This window comes from Haliotis rufescens, unplaced genomic scaffold (genome assembly GCF_023055435.1).
Source record: "Haliotis rufescens isolate VD_foot unplaced genomic scaffold, xgHalRufe1.0.p SCAF_8, whole genome shotgun sequence".
Lineage (NCBI taxonomy): Eukaryota > Metazoa > Mollusca > Gastropoda > Lepetellida > Haliotidae > Haliotis > Haliotis rufescens.
The window spans coordinates 29,123,750-29,150,773 of NW_025964372.1; the positions used below are offsets into that span (position 1 = coordinate 29,123,750).

Below are 27,024 nucleotides of genomic sequence, written 5' to 3' on the forward strand. Positions count from 1 at the left end.
TTGTTCTATCATGATGTCATTCTGGAGATTCAGACATGCGCTTGCAACTTGATGATGTTGTGTATTCGACATACATAATGTTGATGTCTCCTCTAAGAACTAAATGACTCATGGTCATAGTTTCTTAAATAAAACATGAGGTCAATACCTGTTTTTACGGTCCCCCAAAAGGGCAATATTGACTTTATTGACTTTCAATATTAATTTTGGGGGTCCATTAAATGAGGTATCAATCAAATATGAAGTCTGTAATTGTATAGTGTCAGTGAAGGAATGTAAGTTGTGTACTGCTTCAGTCTGTAATAATACAGCCTCTTCACAGGCGCCGGTGTGTGTGTGTGTGTGTGTGTGTGTGTGTGAGTGTTTATTGCTTCACGCCACACTCACCAAAGTTCCAGCTAATAATCGAGTGATTAATACCATAAGTCCACGCCGTCAAGGAACGATAACATTCGATCAAGCAAGTCACAGAGCCTGACCAGCCGCTCCATTTGGTCACCTCTCCTAGGTTGCTGGGTTCAGTTCTAACCTGGAATCCCCCTTTTCCAATTCTTATTTTCTAACACTAGGGTCATGAAAAGTGAGTGTGAGTTTGGCTAGTTTGGCTGAAAACCGCTTTAACTAATTTCAGTTATGATCGTGGAACCCACAAACATGGGAATGGTGCTGACAAACATAGAAACATAATCAGGGTGAATCTGGGATTCGAACTCAAAACTATAGGCTTGTGGCGAGAAGCATTCTGGAAAGACAACTGGGCCACCCAAACCCCAGAGTAATGACAAGACCCTTTGACTTTCATTGTTGAGCTTGAACACTGCCATTGTGAAAACCAAACCGATTCATTCTTTGATATATTTTAATACATACACATTCTGACACTATATACACATTACATATTTACACAGCATATATGTCCACAGAAACATGTAATATAAAAATGCAACTACCAATGATTTCCTAAAGCCTTGAAATATACAGTTCAAAAGGAGTTATAGGACACCCGATTCCTCATATTGCTTTCATATAAACTGTAATTATTAACTGTAATATGAAAGAATCAGGTGTGCTTTAACTTTTTCAAACTTTATGTAGATTCTAACAACACCATCTACAAGTGAGTGCAAGGTTCATGCTGCAGAATTTCTGATAAATCATAACAGTCTCAGACTTGAACTCCGATCTGAAACACGTCTCTGTGACAATCTGACAAATTTTCAGTGAGAGTGAGTATTGTTTTACGCCGCCTTTAGCAATATTCCAGCAATATCACGCCTGGGGACACCAGAAATAGGCTTCACACATTGTGGGGAATGGAAACCGGGTCTTCGGCATGACCAGCGAACACTTTAACCACTATGCTACCCCACCGCCCCTTCTACGGAAGTTCTTAGCAGCACTGAGCAAACATCCCAATCAAAAGGATGTGTGTTTTTTTTTTAGCCAGTCAATTGTCATCTTTCTAAAATGATATAATTCATTGTGAAAATGTCGGAATGAATAGCACTTTAGTCCGTTTTACCTATGCTTGTAGGATAAATTGAACCATAATAGCAAAAACATGCATCCTTCATTTTGATTTGGTGGTGGAAGTTCGCTTAAGGCTCACATGCCGTGACCTCCTATAGGGCTTGTCAGATGTTGATGGTGAGAGGTAATCGGAGTAAAATATCACTTTGTCGAGGCTTCAAACTGCTTGGTACAAGAGATTGAAGAATTCAAACCAGTATATCTGCTTTCTGTATTTCAAATACAAATATATGTGCTAGACAACGAAATGAGTTGACACTTCTGATATGGTGCTTTAATACATGACTCTCACCCTGTCTGCATAAACCTGTGATAGAAGTATTACATAATGTACCGATACTTGGAAACTCAAGAATGTCAGTCATACAGGAATGTAATAGTAAATGTGCCTATGATTGTGTAGAGGCCATAAAATTTCCGAGTCCCGTGATGGGATTCGAACCACGGACCTTCTGATCCGAGGTCCGGCGCCTTGTCCACATGACTAAAGAGGTTAACCCCGTCAGCAAGATGACAAGGTAAGGATGTCATCTGTGGGATGACTCCACGCCCTGCTACATACTCCCCCGTCAATAGAAGGCACGTCCCGGGCCGCATAGTAGGGTACTGAGGCTTATTTTGCTCAAATTTAATATGAACGTGCTCAGCCCCATGTTGGGCGCCAATGTAGTGGCCATAAAATTTCCGAGTCCCGTGATGGGATTCGAACCACAGACCTTCTGAGTAGAGGTCGGACGCCTTGTCCACATGACCAAAGAGGTTAACCCCGTTAGCAAGCTGACAAGGTAAGGATGTCATCTGTGGAATGACTCCATGCCCTGCTACAATTGTAAATATGTTAGGTTCTTAGATGGTAGTGAGCGAGTTAGTTGGTTTTAACATCACTTTTAACAATATTTTAGTTACATCACAGTTTGTCAGCTTATCCCAAGTTCAAAATGATGCAGGTCCTAGACATTTATCCCTGTGGTGAAACTGACAAGCATAACATCATAATCAGGTCAAATCATAGGATCCTGGCCTGCCAAAGGGATGCAACTCTGGTGGTGCCGTGGGCCACTTCTCTCAATGATATATAACACAGCCACAGTCATCAGGCCCTGTTCTAGCTATCACAAAGCTGCCCACAGTAAAGTATCATCACCAGTTGACCACCACTTCCATGGGTGCTGGTTGTGTAGCTGGTATCTCCAGTCAATTTCTGCCAGTCAAGATCAGAAATTGGGTTTGTATTTCTTGACCTCTACCATGACATGGTGAATGTTGATGAGCTCGTTACGGATCTGGAAGTTGCGTAAGGGTCCCTGCGAGAGGACCTTCTGAAAGCCGTGGTAGTACTGGATGAGTTGAGTCAAGCCTCCCTGAAATAAACACTGCCTTGTAGATCTCATCTCAACATAGTACAAGTATACACATAGTTCATGCAGACCTACTCTGCCCTGGAATCTCTATCAGGAGACAAGCATGGGGTACTGGGGACCTACTCTGCCCTGGAATCTCTATCAGGAGACAAGCATGGGGTACAGGGGACCTACTCTGCCCTGGAATCTCTATTGGAAGACAAGCATTGGATACTGGGGACCTATTCTGCCCTTAAATCTCTATCGGAAGACAAGCATGGGGTACTGGGGACCTATTCTGCCCTGGAATCTCTATCAGGAGACAAGCATGGGGTACAGGGGACCTATTCTGCCCTGGAATCTCTATTGGAAGACAAGCATTGGATACTGGGGACCTATTCTGCCCTGGAATCTCTATCGGAAGACAAGCATGGGTTACTGGGGAACTATATGCCCTAAATGTCCATCAGGAGACAAGCATGGGGTACTGGGGACCTATTCTGCCCTGGAATCTCTATGGGAAGACAAGCATGGGTTACTGGGGAACTATATGCCCTAAATGTCCATCAGGAGACAAGCATGGGGTACTGGGGACCTATTCTGCCCTGGAATCTCTATGGGAAGACAAGCATGGGTTACTGGGGACCTATTCTGCCCTGGAATCTCTATGGGAAGATAAGCATGGGGTACTGGGGACCTATTCTGCCCTGAAATCTGCAGAGACAAGATAAAATTGCTGGAGACTTTTCTGTCTAAGAACCCCCATGGGAGATAACCATGGGCTCCTGGGTGCTGGAGCTCCCCAGGGGGTGCAACCATCAAAGTGTATCCCTCTCACCTGTAGTATCTGGGTGCTGGAGCTCCCCAGGGGGTGCAACCATCATAGTGTATCCCTCTCACCTGTAGTATCTGGGTGCTGGAGCTCCCCAGGGGGTGCAACCATCATAGGGTATCCCTCTCAACTGTAGTATCTGGGTGCTGGAGCTCCCCAGGAGGTGCAACCATCAAAGTGTATCCCTCTCAACTGTAGTATCTGGGTGCTGGAGCTCCCCAGGAGGTGCAACCATCAAAGTGTATCCCTCTCACCTGTAGTATATGGGTGCTGTAGCTCCCCAGGGGGTGCAACCATCAAAGTGTATCCCTCTCACCTGTAGTATATGGGTGCTGGAGCTCCCCAGGGGGTGCAACCATCATAGTGTATCCCTCTCACCTGTAGTATCTGGGTGCTGGAGCTCCCCAGGGGGTGCAACCATCATAGTGTATCCCTCTCACCTGTAGTATCTGGGTGCTGGAGCTCCCCAGGGGGTGCAACCATCATAGTGTATCCCTCTCACCTGTAGTATCTGGGTGCTGGAGCTCCCCAGGGGGTGCAACCATCATAGTGTATCCCTCTCAACTGTAGTATATGGGTGCTGGAGCTCCCCAGGGGGTGCAACCATCATAGTGTATCCCTCTCAACTGTAGTATCTGGGTGCTGGAGCTCCCCAGAGGGTGCAACCATCATAGTGTATCCCTCTCAACTGTAGTATATGGGTGCTGGAGCTCCCCAGGGGGTGCAACCATCAAAGTGTATCCCTCTCACCTGTAGTATCTGGGTGCTGGAGCTCCCCAGGGGGTGCAACCATCAAAGTGTATCCCTCTCACCTGTAGTATCTGGGTGCTGGAGCTCCCCAGGGGGTGCAACCATCATAGTGTATCCCTCTCACCTGTAGTATCTGGGTGCTGGAGCTCCCCAGGGGGTGCAACCATCAAAGTGTATCCCTCTCACCTGTAGTATCTGGGTGCTGGAGCTCCCCAGGGGGTGCAACCATCATAGTGTATCCCTCTCACCTGTAGTATCTGGGTGCTGGAGCTCCCCAGGGGGTGCAACCATCATAGTGTATCCCTCTCACCTGTAGTATCTGGGTGCTGGAGCTCCCCAGGGGGTGCAACCATCAAAGTGTATCCCTCTCACCTGTAGTATCTGGGACCTGGAGCTCCCCAGGGGGTGCAACCATCATAGTGTATCCCTCTCACCTGTAGTATCTGGGTGCTGGAGCTCCCCAGGGGGTGCAACCATCAAAGTGTATCCCTCTCACCTGTAGTATCTGGGTGCCATTCTTGAAGTTGGTGAAGGACCGCATTACATCCTGGTTAATAGTCTCGAGAGCTTTCTTCCAGTCGTTGTTAAACCCACGCACGATCTGCTGCACCCTCCCTACAAGCAATATGTCACAAACAATCCTCAAGTTAAGACTGCCGAGGGTCTTTGTAAACGTAAACATTTGTTGATGAGCGAGATTTGATGCAGCCTTGAATAGTGTTTCAGTTAAACCAGGTTAGCTTTGTTTGAAAAGAATTTGTGACATACATCCTAGCCTATTTCTTCCATACATATGTAGCAAACTGTGTAGAAGGGAGTCCTAGTCATAACCCCTGTGAGTGAGTGAGTGAGTGAGTGAGTGAGTGAGTGAGTGAGTGAGTGAGTGAGTGAGTGAGTGAGTGAGTAAGCGAGTGAGTAAGCGAGTGAGTAAGCGAGCGAGCGAGCGAGCGAGCGACTATGGTTTTCATCTCTTTCAGCAATATTCCAGCAATGTCAAGGCAGGGGAAGCAGAAATGGGCTTCATACATTGTACCCATGTGGGGAATCAAAACCACCAGGCTACCCTCCTGCCCCCATATACCCTTATTCTAAACTCACAGACTTAGGGGGGCGGTCGGGTAGCCTAGTGGTTAAAGCGTTCGCTCGTCACGCCGAAGACCCGGGTTCGATTCCCGACATGGGTACAATGTGTGAAGCTCATTTCTGGTGTCCCCCGCCGTGATATTGCTGGAATATTGCTAAAAGCGGCGTAAAACCAAACTCACTCACTCACAGACTTAGGGGGTCCCAGATTCACATGCTATAGCAGTAATCCTGAAGTACCACAGACACTGGTGCAGCATCTGCTGAATAGCATTAACTGCAGCTGGTCTGGCTTCCTCGCAATACGTCTAAGTGAGTGAGTATTGTTTTATGCCACTTTCAGCAATATTACAGCGATATCAAGGCAGGGGATACCAGAAATACGCTTCACACATTGTACCCCTTGGGGAATCGAACCCAGGTCTTCGACATGACAAACAAATGCTTTAACCACTAGGCTACCCCACCGCCCCAAATACTTCTGCCATACACGCAATCTCTGATAAGGGAGTTAGCTCACTCTCTTCTTGTTTGAGCTGTTCAGCTTGACCTCTCTCCAGCATGACCTCACAGTCCTTGACAAATGTTATCATTCCCCCGAAGTGAGGTGCCAGAATCTCTTCTATGTATTCCTGGGTTCGGGCCTGAAGCAACTCTTTGAAGCTTTCAGTTTCTTTGGAATCCTCGGCAGTCCGTTCCTGCAACAAGTAAACGTGGGAATGACTGAGTGAGTTAGTTTAATGACAGCATTTCTGTACAATGAGGTGAGGTGAGGTGCACTTATAAAGCAACGTGCATGCACGTGTGTGTGTTTGTGTGGCTGCTTGTACTAGTCATGATTGATGCCGATTTATAATGCTAGCTCACTGAGATACCATGCCGCAGTTTAACATGAATACCCCACTCAGACAAAGTATACTGACTCCGAGCCGACCAGTCCTTGTTTTAGCCCCTTAATGCCAAGCGCCAGACAGGGTAATAACAAGTACCATCTTTTAACGTCTTTTGGTAAGACACGGCCGGGAATCGAACCCCAGACCTTCCGCTCTCTGGGCGGATGCTCTACCACTAGACCATGGAGGCGGTCTGTACAATGAGAACATGTCAGCTTATAGGGAGAGGAAACCTCAAAGTGATACAGGTGTTAGACGTTACTACTTTCATGAATACCAGGAGCACAGGTATGATGCTGATAAACCTAGACAATAAATGGTCCCACATCTGTTGGGTTGAGAGGAGTGGATGTCTTATTGGTCTTCTGGCCCTTAGTCCTGCTGCAGTCAGTCATGCCTAATGATGCTAAGGGACACCCTCTTGTGGCTATGCCAGTGATGACAAAGAACGGTGCAAGTTGAAGTGAGTGGCCGTTTTGCCTGATGTACAAGCACCCTGTCCTCTCTGGCACTGGTCTTCCGTGGACATCCTGATCTCGGCAAGTCCCCAACATGTCAGTCAATGGGTGTTTTCTAATGAGTCGACTGATTACAGTATGACTGATGTTCAACACGGTGCCAATAGCTGACATGACATGCCTGTTTGGTGCCTGCCAAAGATTTGCCATCTTTGATTTTCTGGGACAGTATGCTTTGGCATTTCAGTTACAATCGTTCCAAATACAGACTTTCAAATTGGTAGAACTTTCAAAATTAACAGCAGTAAAGAAGCATGAACTTACTATCATCAAACCTTAATTTCCCTACAGAGACCCCTTAGGTGTGCATACAGCTTGCATCAATGCACCCACAAGGTTTAGCAGTTAAGGTGGCTACAATTCTACAGGCAGCTTATGTGTCAACACACAGTGTACCATTTGAAAATTTCTACATTGAGTGGGTGAGTGAGTTTGATTTTTGATTTGATATCATGGCGGGGTACACCAGAAATGGTCTTCACATATTGTACCCATGTTGGGAATCGAACCTGGGTCTTCAGCATAATGAGCGAACGCTTTAACCACTAGGCTACCCAACCGCCCCTCTCGATACTGAAAATAAATCTACAATGACACTTCAAATTTGGTGGTGTGATACTTTTGACGAGGTGTCTATTTACAGGAGGAGACACAACAAACACATCTCTAACCATGAGGACGGCCAGCATCATGTCATAGTTGTTGATGAGGTACACCAGCTGCTCCTTGCGTTGTGGGAACTCGGCGGCCATTTTCAGGATGAAGTTCTCCACTTCTGACTGCAGCTGTCCCAGCAGACGGTCAACTCGCTCATCCGGATAGGACTGGTTGATGCCAACAATGGCTGCAGAAAACTCGGCATAGCGTCGTGTTATCTGAAAATCACAAGAAAACAAATAAAAAATCGGAGACTATAGTTACTAAGGTGTACACGACCTATCAATGTCAACTTGGATGACTGACTGGGCAAATCAACTGACCATTACTTCACTCGCAATCACATCTGTAACTAGACGTAAGCAAAACCACTGTAAATTCAATTCATTTAAAGCAGAAAAGTTAAGAAATGTTTTGAAAAATGAACACATGACACTTTTTTATGGATAGCAACTTTTTTTATTCTTTATGTGACGTTTCAGAGCTACTTCTTGCTCATTCAACAGCTGAGTGAGTGAGTGAGTGAGTGAGTGAGTGAGTGAGTGAGTGAGTGAGTGAGTGAGTGAGTGAGTTTTGGTTTTACGCCGCATTTAGCAATATTCCAGCAATATCACGGCGGGGACACCAGAAATGAGCTTCACACATTGTATCCATGTCGGGAATCGAACCCGGGTCTTCGGCGTGACGAGTGAACGCTTTAACCACTAGGCTACCCGACCACCCCGGAATGCTTAGTATGTGCATAGAGTACTATACATATAAATCATGATGCTTACACAACACAAGCTGGGATGAATGTACAAAGATGACAACATACTGACAAAGCCAGTTCCAGAGGATAAATGTATAAAGAGAACACTATAATGACAAACTCATGTTCTCCCAACTTCTAAATGCCTATCAAAGACTTGTTTTGAAAAGGTCAATTGCTTTCCTTACATAATGTGGCCTGACGTCGATGTGCCGGAGTCTCTGTGGGTCACAGTCCCTCACACTCTGAATGTTCAGCTGCATGATATAGTCAAAGCGTGGCCACATGGCATTCAGCAGTGCCTCCCAGTACCTGCAACACAGACAGAGTCAGTGAAGGGACTTCTGGTGTGTTATGGCAGTGTTCAAAAGTAAGGGGAAGGGGCTTCATCTAAATTGTGGATATTTTCTGTAAGAAAAACACCCTGAAAAAACCACACAAACAACACACAAATAAAAAAAGAAAAGAAAAGAAAACAAAGAGGCGACATTCTGCATCCTATACATATGAAACGAGAAAAGGGAAGCAAAACGGTGGAGTGCATCTATCAACAATGAATTGGAATTGTTCCATCCGGAACAAATATTGCCAGTGTAGATCTAAATGTATCGTGGAAAGAATTTCTTGGTAAATACTGTTCCATGGGAATAATTCCCCTGGAGAAATACATAGGAACAATTTCACTACAGAAACAGATACTCTTTGACACCTGTTTGCATGTTTAGAAATGGATGATGTTATAGCATAATTTGGTACCACTTAAATTACCGCATTCGACGTAACAAGCACCCAGGGGGCTCCCAAAATTATAAAAAGGGGGCTCTTCTTAGAATATTATTTGAGTTGAAAGATCGTAAACTTCGTGGTTTATGCTGAAAGCCTGAAATGTTTATAAACGACAGATATATTTTTTCCAGAATTTAATTGCCCATAATTATGGGTGCATATAAGACACAAGTGAGTATTTTACATGAATAAATAAGTCTTGTGTACATTGATCAATCAGAAGGGGTGCTAATTGGGATTGTTCACTAGCCAATATATTAGCAAATATCGCTGTGGGCGCTTATTAGAGCAGGCTGTCAGCATAAACCACGAATTTATCTTTCACCAAAATAATATTTTAATAAGAGCCCCCTATTTCTAATTTTGAGAGCGCCCTGGGCACTTATTACGTCGAGTATGGTATGAAGCAAGATGGTGTTGATGTACCTGTCTAAGCCTGGTACACTTCTCTTCTGCATCATGCTGCGATATCTGTATATAATGTGAATACTGAGAAAGATGGCGATGGAGTCGTAACAGTCGTTCACATAGTCCTCCATTTGTTTCTGTGAACAGAGTAAAGACATCAAGAAGGATCTTCACTAATCTTGTATAATATAAAAAATGTACACATAAAAAGTTAATTGTAAAACTGTCCTTATTAAAACCGGATGTCTTTCTCCCTTTGTGAGTGAGTTGGGTTAATGCCACTTTGAACAGTATTTCAGTTATATCCTGGCTAGATGTAGGGGTGTTCACCACTCTGCTGAGACACAAGGATGTGTATGGAGCTGTTGTTTGTTTGTTTTTTAATACTGCACACAGCACAGCACATCCCAGCTATATGACAGCGATCTGTAAACAATCTGGACCAGACAATCAAGTGATTGATATCAGAGTATCGATCCACGCAATTGGGATACGATGACATGCATCAACCAAGTCAGCGAGCCTGACCACCCGATCCCGTTAGTCGCCTCTTACGACAAGCTAAGTCGCCTTTTACGACAAGCATGGGTTGCTGATGACGTATTCTACCCCGGATCGTCACAAGTCATGTATGGAGCTGAGAAACCAAGGTTCATAAGTGATATGGCTCTGTACTTTGGACCAACGATCAGCAGATCCTGACACAGTTAAGGGATGCAACTGCACATGGATTGAGATGCCTTAGGCCACAGGACCATGAGGTGAGGTGAAATAGGGTTTAACATCATGTTCACGCTTTTAAATTTAGCTAGCAATGTGCATGCATGTGAGAGTGTGAGTGTGAGTGTGAGTGTGTGTGTGTGTGTGTGTGTGTGTGTGTGTGTGTGTGTGTGTGTGTGTGTGTGTGTGTGTGTGTGTGTGTGTGTGTCTGCTAGTACTAGTCAGGATTAATGCCGGTTTTATAGTGCAGATACTCTATCCAGGACACCACAAAACCCTGACTCACCAGAAACATGGTAAGAGTCTTCCCCATGATGGCATCAAAGAGATTCTGTGCCACGGATCCTGTAGCCATGTAGAAGTCAACCACGAACAGGAACTCCCGACAGCAGTTGTCCATCAGCGCGAAGTGCAGGCTGCGGAACAGGCACTCGAACGTGTACTGGAACAGCAAATAATGGAACACTGGATCAAACATCACGACAGGAGAACTTCATTACTTGGAGCGTGCTTCAACAGGTCCTCACGAGGTCCTCATCTTAGTACGATGCAGCAGCTGACAGCCCAGGGATAGAAATTAATGCTTGTCCATTGACCTGTGACATTCAGCACAACGTTCCGAGTCTTCTCGTAATGCATAACATTCGCATTACCGAGTCCACATGATCTTTAAGGACAAGAAATCTTTTGCAAGGATAACTGGAAATAACCAACCAGCCCTGTGGGATTGTTTGTTTTTTTAGTTAATTTCCACCCATGTAGCAGGACTGTACTAACATGTGTCTCTACTGTTCTCAATATGTAAAAAAAATTCATTATTTGCTATTTATCCAAATATTTCAAAGTTATTAGCAAGAGTAATTTCCTTTTTTTCTAAACTGTTCAAGGCATCTGTGTACATCAACTGTCAGCAGTTGTGATTCACATAAATCAGGAATATATTATATATTATATATTATATATTAAATATATTATATTTCATTTCAAAGAAAGAAGGCAAAACACAGAGTGTGAAGACAGTTGATCTGTTCAGACCTACCTTGGCTTCTGACATCTGGGCAGCGTGGGGAACAATGACTGGAGCTTCTAACTCTGGTGTCAACACCTCCCCTCGATGTCCGAGTGTGAAGACAGTTGCTCTGTTCAGACCTACCTTGGCTTCTGACCTACCTTGGGTTCTGACTTCTGGGCAGCGTGGGTGAAAAATGACTGGAGCTTCTAACTCCGATGTCAACACCTCCCCTCGATGTCCGAGTGTGAAGACAGTTTATCTATTCAGACCTACCTTGGCTTCTGACTTCTGGGCAGCGTAGGGAACAATGACTGGAGCTTCTAACTCCGATATCAACGCCTCCCCTCGATGTCCGAGTGTGAAGACAGTTTATCTATTCAGACCTACACTGGCTTCTGACATCTGGGCAGCGTGGGGAACAATGACTGGAGCTTCTAACTCTGATGTCAACACATCCCCTCGATGTCCGAGTGTGAAGACAGTTTATCTGTTCAGACCTACCTTGGCTTCTGATTTCTGGGCAGCATGGGGAACAATGACTGGAGCTTCTAATTCTGATGTCAACACCTCCCCTCGATGTCCGAGTGTGAAGACAGTTGATCTGTTTGTCAAGGATGGCCTTGAGGAGAAGAAGCCTGCTACAGTTAAGGAATATTAAAAAATAAGTGCCCTTTCATATGAGTGAGATGGATCAATTTTGGAAAGTAGGGATATATTCTTATGTTATACAGGCACCTGAAAAGGCGCTTTATCAGTCGAGGATGGTAAGATCAGTCCACTACATATTAAGGGACTGGTCATTCATCACAGGGGTGGGAGCTGGGGGTGAGATTGGTCCTAGGACTGTATCACATTTGGCTGACCCCCCATTTAATGTAACATTTTTTCATTACCTAGTTATGATTAATTATGGCAACCCTCATCTTTCACACCCCTACCCATCTCACTGGCCCTCCCTCCCATATAATAATTTACCCATCCCCTAAAGTGGAACAATGGCACTTTAGGGTGCATACAGAATTTCAGCCATAAACTTCAAGGTATTTTCAAAACTAGATGCCACATACACTTTGGTTTTGTGATCTCAATGTTTCTTTCAGCAGTGGGCAAAGACTACATACAGGTACTTTTTGTTTGATACTTGTATTTATAATTTAATCTTTGTATTTTACCTGAAAGAGAGAGTGGTAGGAAAAGTCAAAATAATTATTCCTTATAAATTTTCTGAATGTGTCTTTAGGCTCTGTTAAGTCCAACGTGTCTTTTGGCTCTGTTAAGTCGAATGTGTCTTTTGGCTCTGTTAAGTCGAATGTGTCTTTTGGCTCTGTTAGGTCGAATGTGTCTTTTGGCTCTGTTAAGTCGAATGTGTCTTTTGGCTCTGTTAGGTCGAATGTGTCTTTTGGTTCTGTTAAGTCGAATGTGGCTTTTGGCTCTGTTAATTCAAATGTGTCTTTTGGCTCTGTTAAGTCGAATGCCAAACCAAAAGTGTTGTTTAAAGTGCTGTCTGAATCCCACGACTGTAACTTATGAGGTCAATGACAGGGCTTTATACTGCCCAGCTTGCCACAATGTAGTTCAGAAGTTCAGAAGTTTGTTTGTAGAAGGATACTTTTTTTAGCCGTGTCCTCAACACCCATCAGGTCATCCCTGGTCGCCATCTCCTCAAACTGCAAGAAAATATGTCAAACAATGAACAATCACAGACATCCCCCTTACTGTTACGGCTGCCATATCTATAGCAATAGAGACATTACCTGATCAGACCTATGTTACGCACTGAGGACATACTGATGGAACACACAGAGATAAACCCCGTAAATCTGGACCCTTCTTAATCGGAGCGAATCTTGGATACAAACCTATGACACTTCACATAATGTCCCTTGGCATACATAGATAGACATCCCCATAAAAAGTTATCATCTGCAACCTAATCAGACCTATTTTACACACACAGAGTGAAACCCTGTTAATCTGGACCCTTCCTAATCAGAGTGGGATACAAACCTTTGACATTTCACATAATGTCCCTCGGCAAATATAGATAGACATCACCATAAAAAGTTATAGTCCACGACCTAATCAGACCTATTTTACACACACAGAGTGAAACCCTGTTAATCTGGACCCTTCCTAATCAGAGAGGACCTGGGATACAAACCTTTGACACTTCACATAATGTCCCTCGGCATATATAGATAGACATCCCCATAAAAAGTTATCGTCTGCTACCTAATCAGACCTATTTTACACACACAGAGTGAAACCCTGTTAATCTGGACCCTTCTTAATCAGAGAGGACCTGGGATACAAACCTATGACACTTCACATAATGTCCCTTGGAAAAGGTAGATGGAGATCCGCATATAAAGTTATCATCCGGAACCTAATCAGACCTATGTTACAAAAACACACACACACACGCAGAGTGAAACCCCGTTAATATGAACCCTTCTTAATCAGGGTGGATTGGGGATACAAACCTATGACCATTCCAATAATCCCCTTTCACATATGTAGACACCCCCATATAAAAGTATCATCTAAAGGCAGTTTCCGGATTAAAAAGACTTCACTGTAAATGATTGTAATTTATTGATCTTAGGCATGGCATGTTTTTTTTTTGTCTACTTATTATTACAATGTTTACTCTTCAGTGAGTGAGTGAGTGAGTGAGTTTGGTTTTACACCGCTTTTAGCAATATTCCAGCAATGTCACGGCGGGGGACACCAGAAATGGGCTTCACACATTGTACCCATGGCGGGAATCGAACCCGGGTCTTGGGCGAGACGAACGAATGCTTTAACCACTAGGCTACTCGACCGCCCCGTTTACTCTTGAGAATAAGTTGCCTCCCCGTTTACTCTTGAGAATAAGTTGCCTCAAATTCACAGTGAGATGACCTCAAATTTTAAAAAAACAGGTTTATCCCCATTCTACCATGATGGCAATAATGCATCAAGAACGCATTGAAACGATAGTCTTTTGGAAGGCGTAATTACACATGGGTACATAGGACAGCGATCTAGAACATTCCAGAAAGGGGTCACAGGTCGTGATACATGTAACAAGTATTACTAGTTCCAGATCACGGTGCACTATGCTAGGCTCCATACACAGACATGATTCTTTGATACCCTCTCCACCTCTTCCTACAGATGATTTGTCGAATTTCATAAAAAAATATGTGTTAAGGGTGTTTGTTTGTTTGTTGTTTAACCCTGCACTCTCATATACTGCTCAAAAGAAGTTAAATAACACCCAATTCAGGGTTAGAAGCTAACAGTTTCAGTCCACTAGTCCTTATAATGATAACATTTAGAAAAACCCTTAAGACATGAAGCAAAATCTTTCAGTAATGACAGAAACTTTTAATTTTTAAAATATTAATCAGATAATGAAAGCAGAAATTCTCCCATGAAAAAAAACTCACTATAGAATTTTGGGTAGATCTCACTAACAGCATGAGGTGAATACATTCTAAAAGTATGTGTATGGTGCACTAGTCACCCCTTGTCAGAGGCCATTTAACACTTTACAGGGGAAGAAACTAACAGCTTTAGTCCACTAGTCCTTGATAACAAGTAGCAAATGCCTTATAAAGGGCAAATTTCTACTAGTCCTTATGATACCTTTACCATTGGGCAGTTTGGCAAGGACTATAGGATTAGTGCCAATTTCTAACGCTGCAATTTGACTATGACAGATGAACTATAGTCATATGATGTGTTTGTTTGTTGTTTAACGCCGCACTCAGCAATATTCCAGCTATATGATGGCAGTCTGTAAGTAATCAAGTCTGGACCAGACAATCCGGTGATTGACATCATGAGCATCAATCTACGCAATTGGGATACGATGACATGCATCAACCAAGTCAGAGAGCCTGACCACCCGATCCCATTATTCGCCTCATACAAAAAGCATAGTCGCCTTTTACAGCAAGCATGGGTTGCTGAAGACCGATTCTAGCCCGGATCTTCAGGGGTCCATATATAGTCACATGAAAAACATTGGGTGTTCTTTAACTTATTTTGAGTAGTATATTAAAAAAACATAAAATATTAGACCATAATCCCATACTAAGGCCTGCAAGAAATCACCGGTATACAGGTTCATTGCAATACACTTTTCAAATGATACATATTGCAATATTATTCCTGTGTACCGGTATATCAGGTAAAAATATAAGATAACAAGTTTCGTTATTATTTGTGTCATTCAACATAAAATCTACACAGAAATTTATTCACAAATGATGTGTCACTTTGCAATTGATTAACAAAACAGCAGAAACGCAGATGTGATGTTTCTCTCACATTGTAATATCCCCTGTTTCCATGACTACAAAAAGGTGTTAATTGACACTTTGACATCATAATATTTACTTCATTAAGTAGAAAATAGGATCTGCATGTACAGTCAGTATGAATCACTGTGAAACACTTCAGCCCTTTATAGCAATACACTTCAGGGGTAGAAACTAACATATTTAGTCCACTAGTCCTTATAATGATAACATATAGCAAAACCCTTGGAAAAGGCAAATTTCTACTAGTCCTTATGATACCTTAACTATTGGGCAGTTTGGCAAGGACTACAGGACTAGTGCCAATTTCTAATGCTGCACTTGTGACTCAGTTGTGTCATCACTCTTTTCATTTATTAAAAGAAAAAGTCAGAGGAAAAAAATTCAAGGAAAGTTTAAAACCAAACCTACATGCCCCACACCATGAAACCAAACCCAGGCCTGAAGCAAGAGCTGTCACAACCCTTCCTACTTAACCATAGATACACTTATAGCCACTTCAGACAAACACAAATAGGTCCACATACAGGATTATCAGATCTTCACATTTACTTGCTGTTCAGACAACTTTTGAAAATATTTACTGTCAAATTTATTCTCTATCAATTTATTTTGAAAAAATACTACCTAGACACAGAAAAAATATTGTCTTTATTTCTTGTAGTTGGAGACAATCCTACAAGTATGAATCAGTTATTGAACACAGATGTAGGCAAACGCAAGTGCTTGAAGGGAGACAACTACAGTGCATTATCACCTTACCCAACAAGCAACGAACATGAGGTGATGTGACGTGAAATGGGGTTTAATGTTGTGATCATAAAAGGACATGACAAGTCTACATGCCACAGTTTCTAACCAAAATAAGAGCCTTTCAAATCTTGTCTTGTCAAATCTGTATGACATTTTAAGTGATCTTGAGGAACAGACTGATTGATGTATACAAAAGGCCTTTTATTTGTATTATTTGGCTGAAGGAGCCACTGACTCAAAATACAGGACTAATATTAATGGCTTCACTGTAGGGTTGGGTACCCAGGTCGGGTAACAGGGGTCGGGTGGGTCCTGAGCAGGACCCGGGTACCCAGAGGACTGCCCGGACCCATGGTTAGTCATGTGATGTAATGTTTAATGACAAAAACTCACTGTAGCTAGGTGGTTACTACAAGTCGCTAATGTTCACATTTCTTTTAACTTGTTTATGGTTGAGTAAAGATAAAGCTTCAGTCAACTTCAGTGTACACATGATCTGATCATTTGATAAATGTATCTAAAAAGTTTTGGCCAGGGCTGCGTAAAAAATTCCCAATCAGACATTTTGTTCCCAACTCTTGAGACCTGCAGTGGGTACCCGGGTAGGGTCAGGTAATAGGGGGTCGGGTACCCGGGTAGTAAATTTGGACTCGTCCAAGCCCTACTTCACTGGTACGCTAAACACCTTGTTCCTATGTTAAAGCTATACAATTGTCAACATTCCTGAAAATGACAATTTGATTTTTCTATCTTCCAACTGACCCTATATTCTTTCCAACAAAAACAAGTGTCTAATTATATTTTTAGGTATATTTCGACCACTGACCAACTGGAGCCACAAGGTTCTGTAGCTCACCTTAATTATGCAGGAATCATGTTTAAAGAAAGATCAGAATTCTGTGAGTAACTCTTCGAGATACCTTTCATCATTCACACAAAATGTCAGCTCCTCAGGCCTTGTAGATTCAAAGGAAAAAACTTCATAAGACCTCCTGTTAGACCTCCTTGACACCCCCATTAGACCCTCTTTTGACGCCATAAGAGCTCCATTACATCCCCATTAGACCTCCATGAGATCCTCATTAGACCTTTCTTAGACCCCATTTAACCTCCATTAGACCCCATAGATCTCCATTATACCTACCATTAGACCTCCATGAGACCCCCGTTAGACCTCCATTATATCCGCAATAGACATCTGTTAGGCCTCCAATAGGCCTCCAACAGACATCCATTAACCCCTGTAAGACGTCCATTAGACCCCCATTAGATCACCATGAGACCTCCATTAGACCACATTAAACCTCTATTAAACCCCCATAAGACCTACCGTAAGACCCCCATTGAGCTCCATGAATTCCATTAAACCTCTATTAGACCCCCATAAGACCTCCTTTACACCCCCATAAGACCTCCATTACACCCCCATTAGTTCCCATTCACACAAAATGTCAGCTCCTCAGGCCTTGTAGATTCAAAGGAGATGTCGGAATGCATTAACACTAGAAAAGGAGGGGGGTACATGAAGGTCAAAGGTTGTAGCTTGATCCAAAGTAAAAATGTGGCCCAAACCATATTATACATGTTATACCAAATACGACATACTTGTTGCATATCAAATTTCAAAATGATACATACAGAAATGGCAGGGTAATTGGCAAAAATGACTTTAAAAAATAGCCAATATGGGAGCCAATTTTTAGTCGGATCGGAATTCTGCAAGTAAATTTTAGTGAACCATAGCTAGGATGATTCATAGAAAACAGCTTTGCACAGTGTTTAATGGACTCCAGTGTTGTACAATGCCCAGCTTGGGTACGTCTCTGATTTCCAAAAGGTACATTTCTGGAGTATCCTACACAACAATGAACCCTTCAGCGTAATTTAGAAATAAAATACAAACTATAGATGAACTGCAATAGTACATGGCCCAATTGCAATACATTGATGACAAGTTAAAATTTCAATCGACACAACATCAATACCACACTACACTATCAATAATTTAGCATGTGAGGATTTATGCCGATTTTAGCAATATTACAGCAAATATCGGCAGGGAACACCAGAAATGGGATTCACACATCTACCTTTGTGAGGAATCGAACCCGGGTTTTCGGCATGACGAGCAAATGATTAAGCACTAGGCTACCTGAGCACTCCTATCAATAATTTAGACAAACATTATCAAATGAAAAAAATTATTAATAATTGTAGGGTTGCGTATGATATGAGAATTCTCATTTCAGTTTTGCAAGTCATTATGTTTTGGGGTATTATGGGTATTACCCCCATTAGACCTCCATTAGACCCCCATTACACTCCCATGAGACCTCCATTAATCCAATGAGACCTCCATTACTCCATGAGACCTCCATGATACCTCCATTAGACCACCATTAGATCTCAATTAGACCTCCATTAGTACTCAATTAGACTCCATTAGACCCCCAGTGGACTCTATTAGACCCCCATTAGACCTCCATTAGGACCCATAAGACCCGCATAAGACCTCCATGAAACCCCAATAAGACTTCCATAACACACCCATTAGACCCCCTTAAGACCTCCATTAGACCCCGTATAAGACCTCCATTAGACCCCATTAAACCTCCATTAGACCCCCCACAGACCTAGAAAGACCTACCATTAGACCTCCATGAGACCCCATTTGACCTCCATTTGTCCCCATTCGACCTCCTTTAAACCCTCATACAACCTGCATTGGACCCCCATAAGACCTCTGTTAGACCTCCTTGACACCCCCATTAGACCCTCTTTTGACGCCATAAGACCTCCATTGGATCCCCATTTGACCTCCATGAGACCCTCATTAGACCTGTCTAACACCCCATTTAACCTCCATTTGACCCCCATAGATCTCCATTATACCTACCATTAGACCTCCATTAAACCCCCGTTAGACCTCCATTATATCCGCAATAGACATCTGTTAGGCCTCCAATAGGCCTCCATTAAACCTCCATTAGCCCCCGTAAGACGTCCATTAGACCCCAATTAGATCTCCATGAGACCGCCATTAGATCACATTAAACCTCCATTAAACCCCCACAAGACCTCCATAAGGTCTCCCGTTAGACCCCCATTGTAGCTTCATTAGACCTAAATAGACCTTAATGAGACCCTCATTAAACCTTCATTAGACCCCATTAAACCCCCATTAGACATCCATTAGGCCTCCATTAGGCCCCCCATTGGACCCTCCCATTAGGCTCATGTACTGAGTACAAAGCTTTATGGATGTCATTTTCTGTTGAGGATCTGACACACAACAAATAAAATAGAATGGTCTCATGTTTATCCAGTGCCTTTCAAAGAAGTATTTGCATAGCACTGCAATCACACTATCATGATTTTGTAATAGATATTTATACTTCAACTGTGATGTTAGATGTTAGAAGTGTATCAGTACAAACACCAGTTAAATAACATCAACAAAAACGTTAGCTCTATCTACAACCAGTTCAGCGTTAACCTCATCTTAAGGACATCTTGGTCTGTATCAAAAGTATTTAACGTTTTCTAATTAAAAATGATTTGATCCAACTGTCCTATTTCATCGAACAAGGGCAGGCTGTGCATTCTATTTAATTATGAATTAAAATGTCATCACAGTGTCAGCATCTTTGCATTGAAGTACTGATTATAGTACAATCTAATCTACAGTTGAACACATCTAATCCGCCATTTTCTCCTGGTCTGGATCAGGGTCAGTGAGTGAGTTTGGTTTTACGCCGCTTTTAGCAATATTCCAGCAATATCACGGCGGGGAACACCAGAAATGGGCTTCACACATTGTACCCATGTCGGGAATCGAACCCGGGTCTTCGGCGTGACGAGCTAGCGCTTAAACCACTAGGCTACCTGACCGCCCCTGGATCAGGGTCAGAATACTCAGTGTCTACTGTACTTAAATGAACATGCTATTACAAGTGGATAAAATACTCATCTGTAAGAAAACTTGAAAAAGTTCAGTTTCCACCCTTGCCAAACTAGGTTAGTATTTCTGAGCTTGATCACCATCATTGGCCTTACGAATTATGTCCCATCTATGTCCCTCCTATTGACCAATCAGATTCCATATTTCATATCCATTGAAAATCCTGTAATTGACCGAAATCTGCACGGCAGTTTACGAACTAGACGTCGATTTCGTTATGCGATTTTGATTGGATTACACATAGACTTGTTAGTCCAGCCAAAATATAACTCAACAATTCAAGCCTAGTTAAGCAAGGGTGGAAACTGAACTTTTATGGTCAGTTAACTCCCTTGCCCGAGAAGATGATATTAGCGAGCAAATTGTTTGTTTCATCAATTGGATAAAAATGTGATTGTTGACTCATTTCATGCTTTCTTAATTTCTACCATGCAGCAATATTTTATTGCAGATGTTACCAATAGGACCACAAAGCAGGGACATTATCATAAAAGATAGTTACACACTACTCACATTTCTAAGCAAATTATGACCTATTGTAAAATGGAATTCTTGGCAGCATTGATATAAAATATGTCGTTGAAGCACATCTGATACACAACAGTTAAGAGCTGTGCAAGTAACAGAAGAAAATAGCAGCAGACAACCTCAATAAAACTGGCCACAGAAATAGAGTGTAACCATGGTAACAGAAGTATGTTAAATGCAGAACACCACCAATTTGGTTGTACGATTCCCAGACTATTGTAGCTGCTGCCATACATGACAAGCACCTGTTCCAAGCCATTACGCACAAGACAATCACAAGCTGCTATACTGATCAGCCACAGGAGTCCGTATCTAAAAATGGACGCCCTCATGCATATGAGGGTTCGCGTGTGGAGATGGTCATGAATATGCATGAGGGCGTCTTTTTTTAGATACGGACTTCTGTGGATCAGCACCTGCTTCACAAAGTCATCGTAGCTACTACTAAAGGTTACAAGTCAGATGAGGTGAGGTGAGGTGAGGTCAAATGGGGTTTAACATTGCGTTCACGATTATTGCACTTAAATAGTCATGTGCATACATGTGTGTGTGTGTGTATGTGTGTGGCTGCTTGTACTAGTCCGGTCTAATGTCGATTTGATAGTGCTAGCCCACTGAGATACCATGTCGCAGTTGAACATGAATACCCCACTCAGACACAGTATACTGACTCCGAGCCAGTCCTTGTTTTAGGCCCTCAATGCTGTGTGCCAGGCAGGGTAAAAACAAGTACCATCTTTAAACGTCTTTAGGTATGCGGCCTGGGTCAAATCCTGACCTTCCAATCTATGGAGATGCTCTACCACTAGACCAAGGAAGCGTTCTCAGGACAGTCAAAGAACCAGCAGTTATATAACGAGAAACATAATGGTCGAAAGGTCACCATATGATAAAAATGCAATGCAACTAGATTACCAGAAGCTCACCTAGGTACAGAAGCTCACCTATATTACATGAATTAACACTTGAATGAAGGTGAAGGTGACATAAGTCGCCTGTTACGACCAGCCGGGCCACGGTCTATCCCTATGCCAGAAATCCTCAATACATAATTACAGGCCGATGAGCTAGGACAGTTTCAGTTACGGTAAATGAAAATAGTCAGACCTCCCCATCAGTCAAAAACAGTGTGTTCTTTATCGTTTCAAAGTCTGACTATTGGTCTGGAAATCACTATTGCGATAACTATTGATATTGCAAGCAACTATAAATATCGATAGTTTTCGGTGTATCATTTTAGATGGATTTTAGAGTTGAATTAAACCTTGGAACTGAAGTTTCCTTTGAATGTGATAAATATAACAACAAATAAAATGTAAAGTTTGAGATATGACTGATTTGTTTTTTCTTTACCCTAATAATTTAAGAGAAAGAAACTTCCACATTACCATGTGTAAATTAATACCACTCATGATCAAAAGAAAAACAAATTTGAACAGCATTTGACTCAATCTCATGATATGGTAAATAAAATTGAAACTATCGTTATTCCTAACTTAAATCAAAACTATTGATCGGAAACCGATTTAACAATCGATTTATTGACTTTAAGTGCTTACCAATAGCAATATATCGATATTTCGATTTATCATGACACCCCCAAAAGACACAAAAGTAGCTCTCCTGCCACAATGCTTCAAAAACCTGTAAAAACCCACTTAACTCAGCCTCAGATGACTTTGTGAAGCGGATATTCTGTATAATGTCGGATACAAATATTGATAAAATACTTCTAGAAAGGTGAGAGATTGAGAGGTTCTTTAGCTACGTCAGCAACAGTTTACACAGCTACCTGTGGCAAGCAGGTCTTTACAATACAACACAGAGACTAAAACAGCCTGGGAATCTGTGACGGACAGAGAGAGACATGCAGTAGTCGATAAAACATCACACAAGCCTTACAGTAACAGTGAGTGGATGTAACGCCGCACCCAGCAATATTCCAGCTTCATCACGGCAGCATGGATGTAATCGAGTTTGGACCAGACAATACAGTGATCGAAATTGTGAGCAATGATCTATGCCATCGGGCTATGAGCACGTACTATCAACCAAGTCAGCCAGTCTGACCTCCCGATCCACTTGGTTGCCGCTTACGACTAGCATAATCTTTAACAAACAAGAATCAACAACCTGGACCAACCTGGGTCCACGTCCTAGGATTCATATTGTCCCGAAATGGAGTGTCAAGGCTGTTTTACCTGTACACTCTTGCACTCTGAAGCACTGATGCTGATCTTAAAGCATCCATTTCATAGGCTGAACTGTATTATATTAGGTGACAGTTAATCTGGTGAGTATTTTTAGAGAACTGCTGGAATTAATTTTATTCGACTGTAGACATGTGGTGAATAATGATGATGACAAATACAAACACATGAACAATCTACATCCGACTACAACACACAGAGTTAAAACAGTGATGATGCCAAGCTTAACTTTACCATTAATTGGATGGGCTGAAAGATGAAATGAGAGAATGATGATATTAGTACACAGATGAGACGGCACCCATTGTGTATACTTCACAGACTGATATACTTTCCTTTCCTCCATCACTCTAAATAAAGGCCAGGATGTGTATTCAAAAAAAGGCCAGGGTTTGATAGGCTATGTCAAAGGACTCATTAACCTAACCAGGGGAGATAACTCAGTCACTTCTCTAGCACCCACTGCCGACATGGAAGAGAAATGGTTGTTTCTGGACTGATTTTGAATGATGATGCTGAGATGTGAGGTGAAATTGGGTTTAACGTCGCGTCCAAGATTATTGCACTTATATAGCGACGTGCATGCACGTGTATGTGTGTGTGTGTGGCTGCTTGTACTAGTCTGGACTGATGCCGATTTATAGTGCTAGCTCACTGAGATACCATGCCGCAGTTTAACATGAATACCCCACTCAGACACAGTATACTGACTCCGAGCCGACCAGTCCTTGTTTTAGCCCCTTAATGCCGAGCGCCAGACAGGGTAACAACAAGTACAATCTTTTAACGTCTTTTTGTATGACGCGGCTGGGATCGAACCCTGGACCTTCTGCTCTCCGGGCGGACGCTCTACCACAAGACCACGGAGGCGGTCCATGATGCTGAGAAAAAAGACAAAAAGTCTATTGTGTGGCATGAATGACCATCTGAAATTCTTGGGGGACATTGTTGCATAAAGTTTGGTAAAAAATATATTGAGAGTCATAGTTTTAATTAAAATATATATCTGGTTTTACATCTGTAGCTGATAAAAATATCTGGTCCCCAAACAAAATTCAAGGTGCCCATCAGAATATGAAATGGTCATTCCCTTATTGTTCAAATCGGGTATTTGATTCTGGCTTGGGTTTTGAAGCATGGGTATGACTGTTCAAATCGGGTATTCAGGTTTTGAAGCATGGGTAAGATTGTTCAAATCGGGTATTCAGGTTTTGAAGCATGGGTACGATTGTTCAAATCGGGTATTCAGGTTTTGAAGCATGGGTACGATTGTTCAAATCGGGTATTCAGGTTTTGAAGCATGGGTACAATTTTTCAAATCGGGTATTCGAGTTTTGAAGTATGGGTACAATTGCTCAAATAGGGTATTTGGGATTTGAAGCATTGGTACGATTGTTCAAACCGGGTATTCGGGTGTTGAAGCATGGGTACGATTGCTCAAATCGGGTATTCAGGTTTTGAATCATGGGTACGATTGTTCAAATCGGGTATTCAGGTTTTGAATCGTGGGTACGATTGTTCAAATAGGGTATTCAGGTTTTGAAGCATGGGTACAATTGTTCAAATCGGGTATTCAGGTTTTGAAGCATGGGTACAATTGTTCAAATCGGGTATTCGGGTTTTGAAGCATGGGTACTTCAGTGCATTTGTTTCTACCTGTCAGAGCCCTGCTCTAAGTACATACAGCTGCTATGTTGTGTAGTAGTTACTAGTTAGCTTTCTTAATCTTCATCTAAAGAGTCTGAGTATAGCTCATGGACGAAGTCAACTGAGCCCTACTGTGTGTATAAACATTATGCAAACAGTAGAGCTGACTCTCAAAATAGATCAATAATCACTACCTAAATATCGATCAATTATCGATAAATATCAGAAAATACCTTGTGGACCTTGTGGACATTTGAGATATAAGGAAAACAGTTGCTTTCCGTCTTTGAAAATTGACATGATTGACAATAACCAGTCAATACTTCATCACAATAGTTATTGTGAGTTATAATCGATGACAACAATCACATAATTATAATCAATAATATTTTTTCTCATCGACGATAATTACGATTATAGATTTTTTTAGCCAGCCCTAGCAAAGAGTACGATGCCTGCCACTGAAGCAGGTGCTTGCTGAGGCCCATGCTTCACATTGTTCAGCGAGAAACACGGCCGGTAATCTGATCATTCATTGGTCAAAGCAGTCTCTAACATCCCATTCCCTGGCAGCCATGACTTGCTTCATGGATTTAACCTAGCACCAGGCTGCACAGCAGCAGTCTGCATCTATCAGTGATGGAGGAACAAAGTGTACAAGTCTGTGAAGTATTGACATGGATGGCATGAAGCATAGATGCAAAAAGGACAAAATACAGTGTTAGATGTACAGCCTCAACACGTGATCACATCATTTCTGTCACCCCATTGGCTGCATCCACAAACTACTGTCAAGGTCGACCAATCACAGAACTTCAGACTGATTGCAATATTTATTGCGGATATAACGAACTGGTTTTTTTAACTGCGGCCATTTGCTTTATATTTGCTGTATATATGCTTATATTATAATGAACTACAGTTATTACGAGATAAAACTAGTGGTCCCTGTTATTTACAAGGTCATTGTTCCCTAGGCAATATGAGTGAGTGAGTGAGATTTAACGCCGCTTTTAACATTATTCCAGTTATATCACGGCGTGTCAGCTCAATGTGGGAGGAAAGCCCGAAGTGATGCAGGTCTCAGACGTTTACCACTTCGGTGAAACCCACGAGCACGGGTATGGTGCTGACAAACCTAGAAACATAATTGGGGCGAACCGGGATTCGAACCCACAATCATAGGTTTCTGATGTGCCCAAGGGACGCAACTCTGCACAGCGAATCGCGGCGCCTTAGACGACTGGGCCACCCGTGCCCCCTAGGCAATATGAAGCAATGCATGGATGTGGAATCAAGTGTGATGTAGAGTATGTATATATAATCTAGGATAGGTGAGGTGAAATGGGGTTTAACGTCGCGTCCAAGATTATTGCACTTATATAGCGACATGCATGCATGTGTGTGTGTGTGTGTGGCTTCTTGTACTAGTCCGGACTGATGCCTATTTATAGTGCTAGCTCACTGAGATACCATGCCGCAGTTTAACATGAATATCCCACTCAGACACAGTATACTGACTCCGAGCCGATCAGTCCTTGTTTTAGCCCCTTAATGCCGAGCGCCAGACAGGGTAACAACAAGTACCATCTTTTAACGTCTTTTGGTATGACGCGGCTGGGGATCGAACCCCGGACCTTCCGCTCTACCATTAGACCACAGAGGCTGTCTTATAATCTATGATATGAAAGGATACTGCAATTCAGTGTTGCATGAACCTTTCAAATGAAAGGCCTCCTGTAAAACTAGAAAACCAGACAAACCAGTGATTGGTCAAAGGTTTCTTCAGTGGGCCCACAAAGTATACTCACCACCAAAAGAAATGCGAACCATAGAATATACAGAGAAGTATGTATATTAAGAAGAGATGTTTCCAATGTGTACCACTAATGACAAAACTAACAATTAGTCAAGTGTTACCAAAGAGTGTCTTAATTCTTTTTCATGATATGCTGCAATGATTTCCAAACTTTACACGCTAATCCTGCACAAGACAAATGGTGCATATCGACTCACGGACCTATGATGTCACATGTGATGCGTTCATAAGCGTCAGTTCACACAATATACCAGTATGTTCGTTTGTGCATCAAACCAATCTTATCTCTTGCATATAAGTAGTTATTCATATATTAACAAACATATATATATGCTGTATAACGTGTATTGGTCTCTTACATGGATGAAAACGATTCCCAGCATTCCCCTTGGCTTCATAAAGATTTTTCATTTAAATTATTTTTATTAAACATGAAAACATGACACTCCTAACGGATGACTACTTGTTTACTGTTAGTAACAACATGACAGGGCTTCTCCTTGCCCCATCAACCGG

General features: G+C 42.3%; 1 protein-coding gene across 4 annotated transcripts in view; it reads right to left on the reverse strand.

Moving 5' to 3' along the window:
• Positions 1-2,245: 2,245 nt before the first annotated feature.
• The window catches only part of LOC124120390 (vacuolar protein sorting-associated protein 52 homolog), a 49,657-nt gene continuing 24,878 nt past the window's right edge, over positions 2,246-27,024 (reverse strand). The window contains exons 11-20 of one of the 4 annotated variants that reach the window (XM_048388936.1): positions 23,277-23,291; positions 12,890-12,947; positions 11,782-11,915; positions 10,555-10,710; positions 9,567-9,685; positions 8,543-8,666; positions 7,618-7,821; positions 6,056-6,233; positions 4,949-5,067; positions 2,246-2,891 (exon numbers count right to left, since the gene is read on the reverse strand). In XM_048388936.1, coding sequence (XP_048244893.1) covers positions 2,745-2,891; positions 4,949-5,067; positions 6,056-6,233; positions 7,618-7,821; positions 8,543-8,666; positions 9,567-9,685; positions 10,555-10,710; positions 11,782-11,915; positions 12,890-12,947; positions 23,277-23,291 — 1,254 coding nt within the window. In that variant the 3' untranslated portion in view covers positions 2,246-2,744. Of the gene's footprint in view, positions 2,892-4,948; positions 5,068-6,055; positions 6,234-7,617; positions 7,822-8,542; positions 8,667-9,566; positions 9,686-10,554; positions 10,711-11,781; positions 11,919-12,889; positions 12,948-23,276; positions 23,292-27,024 lie in introns of all 4 variants that reach the window. The other 3 variants (XM_048388935.1, XM_046483201.2, XM_046483200.2) reach the window with 3 other exon arrangements.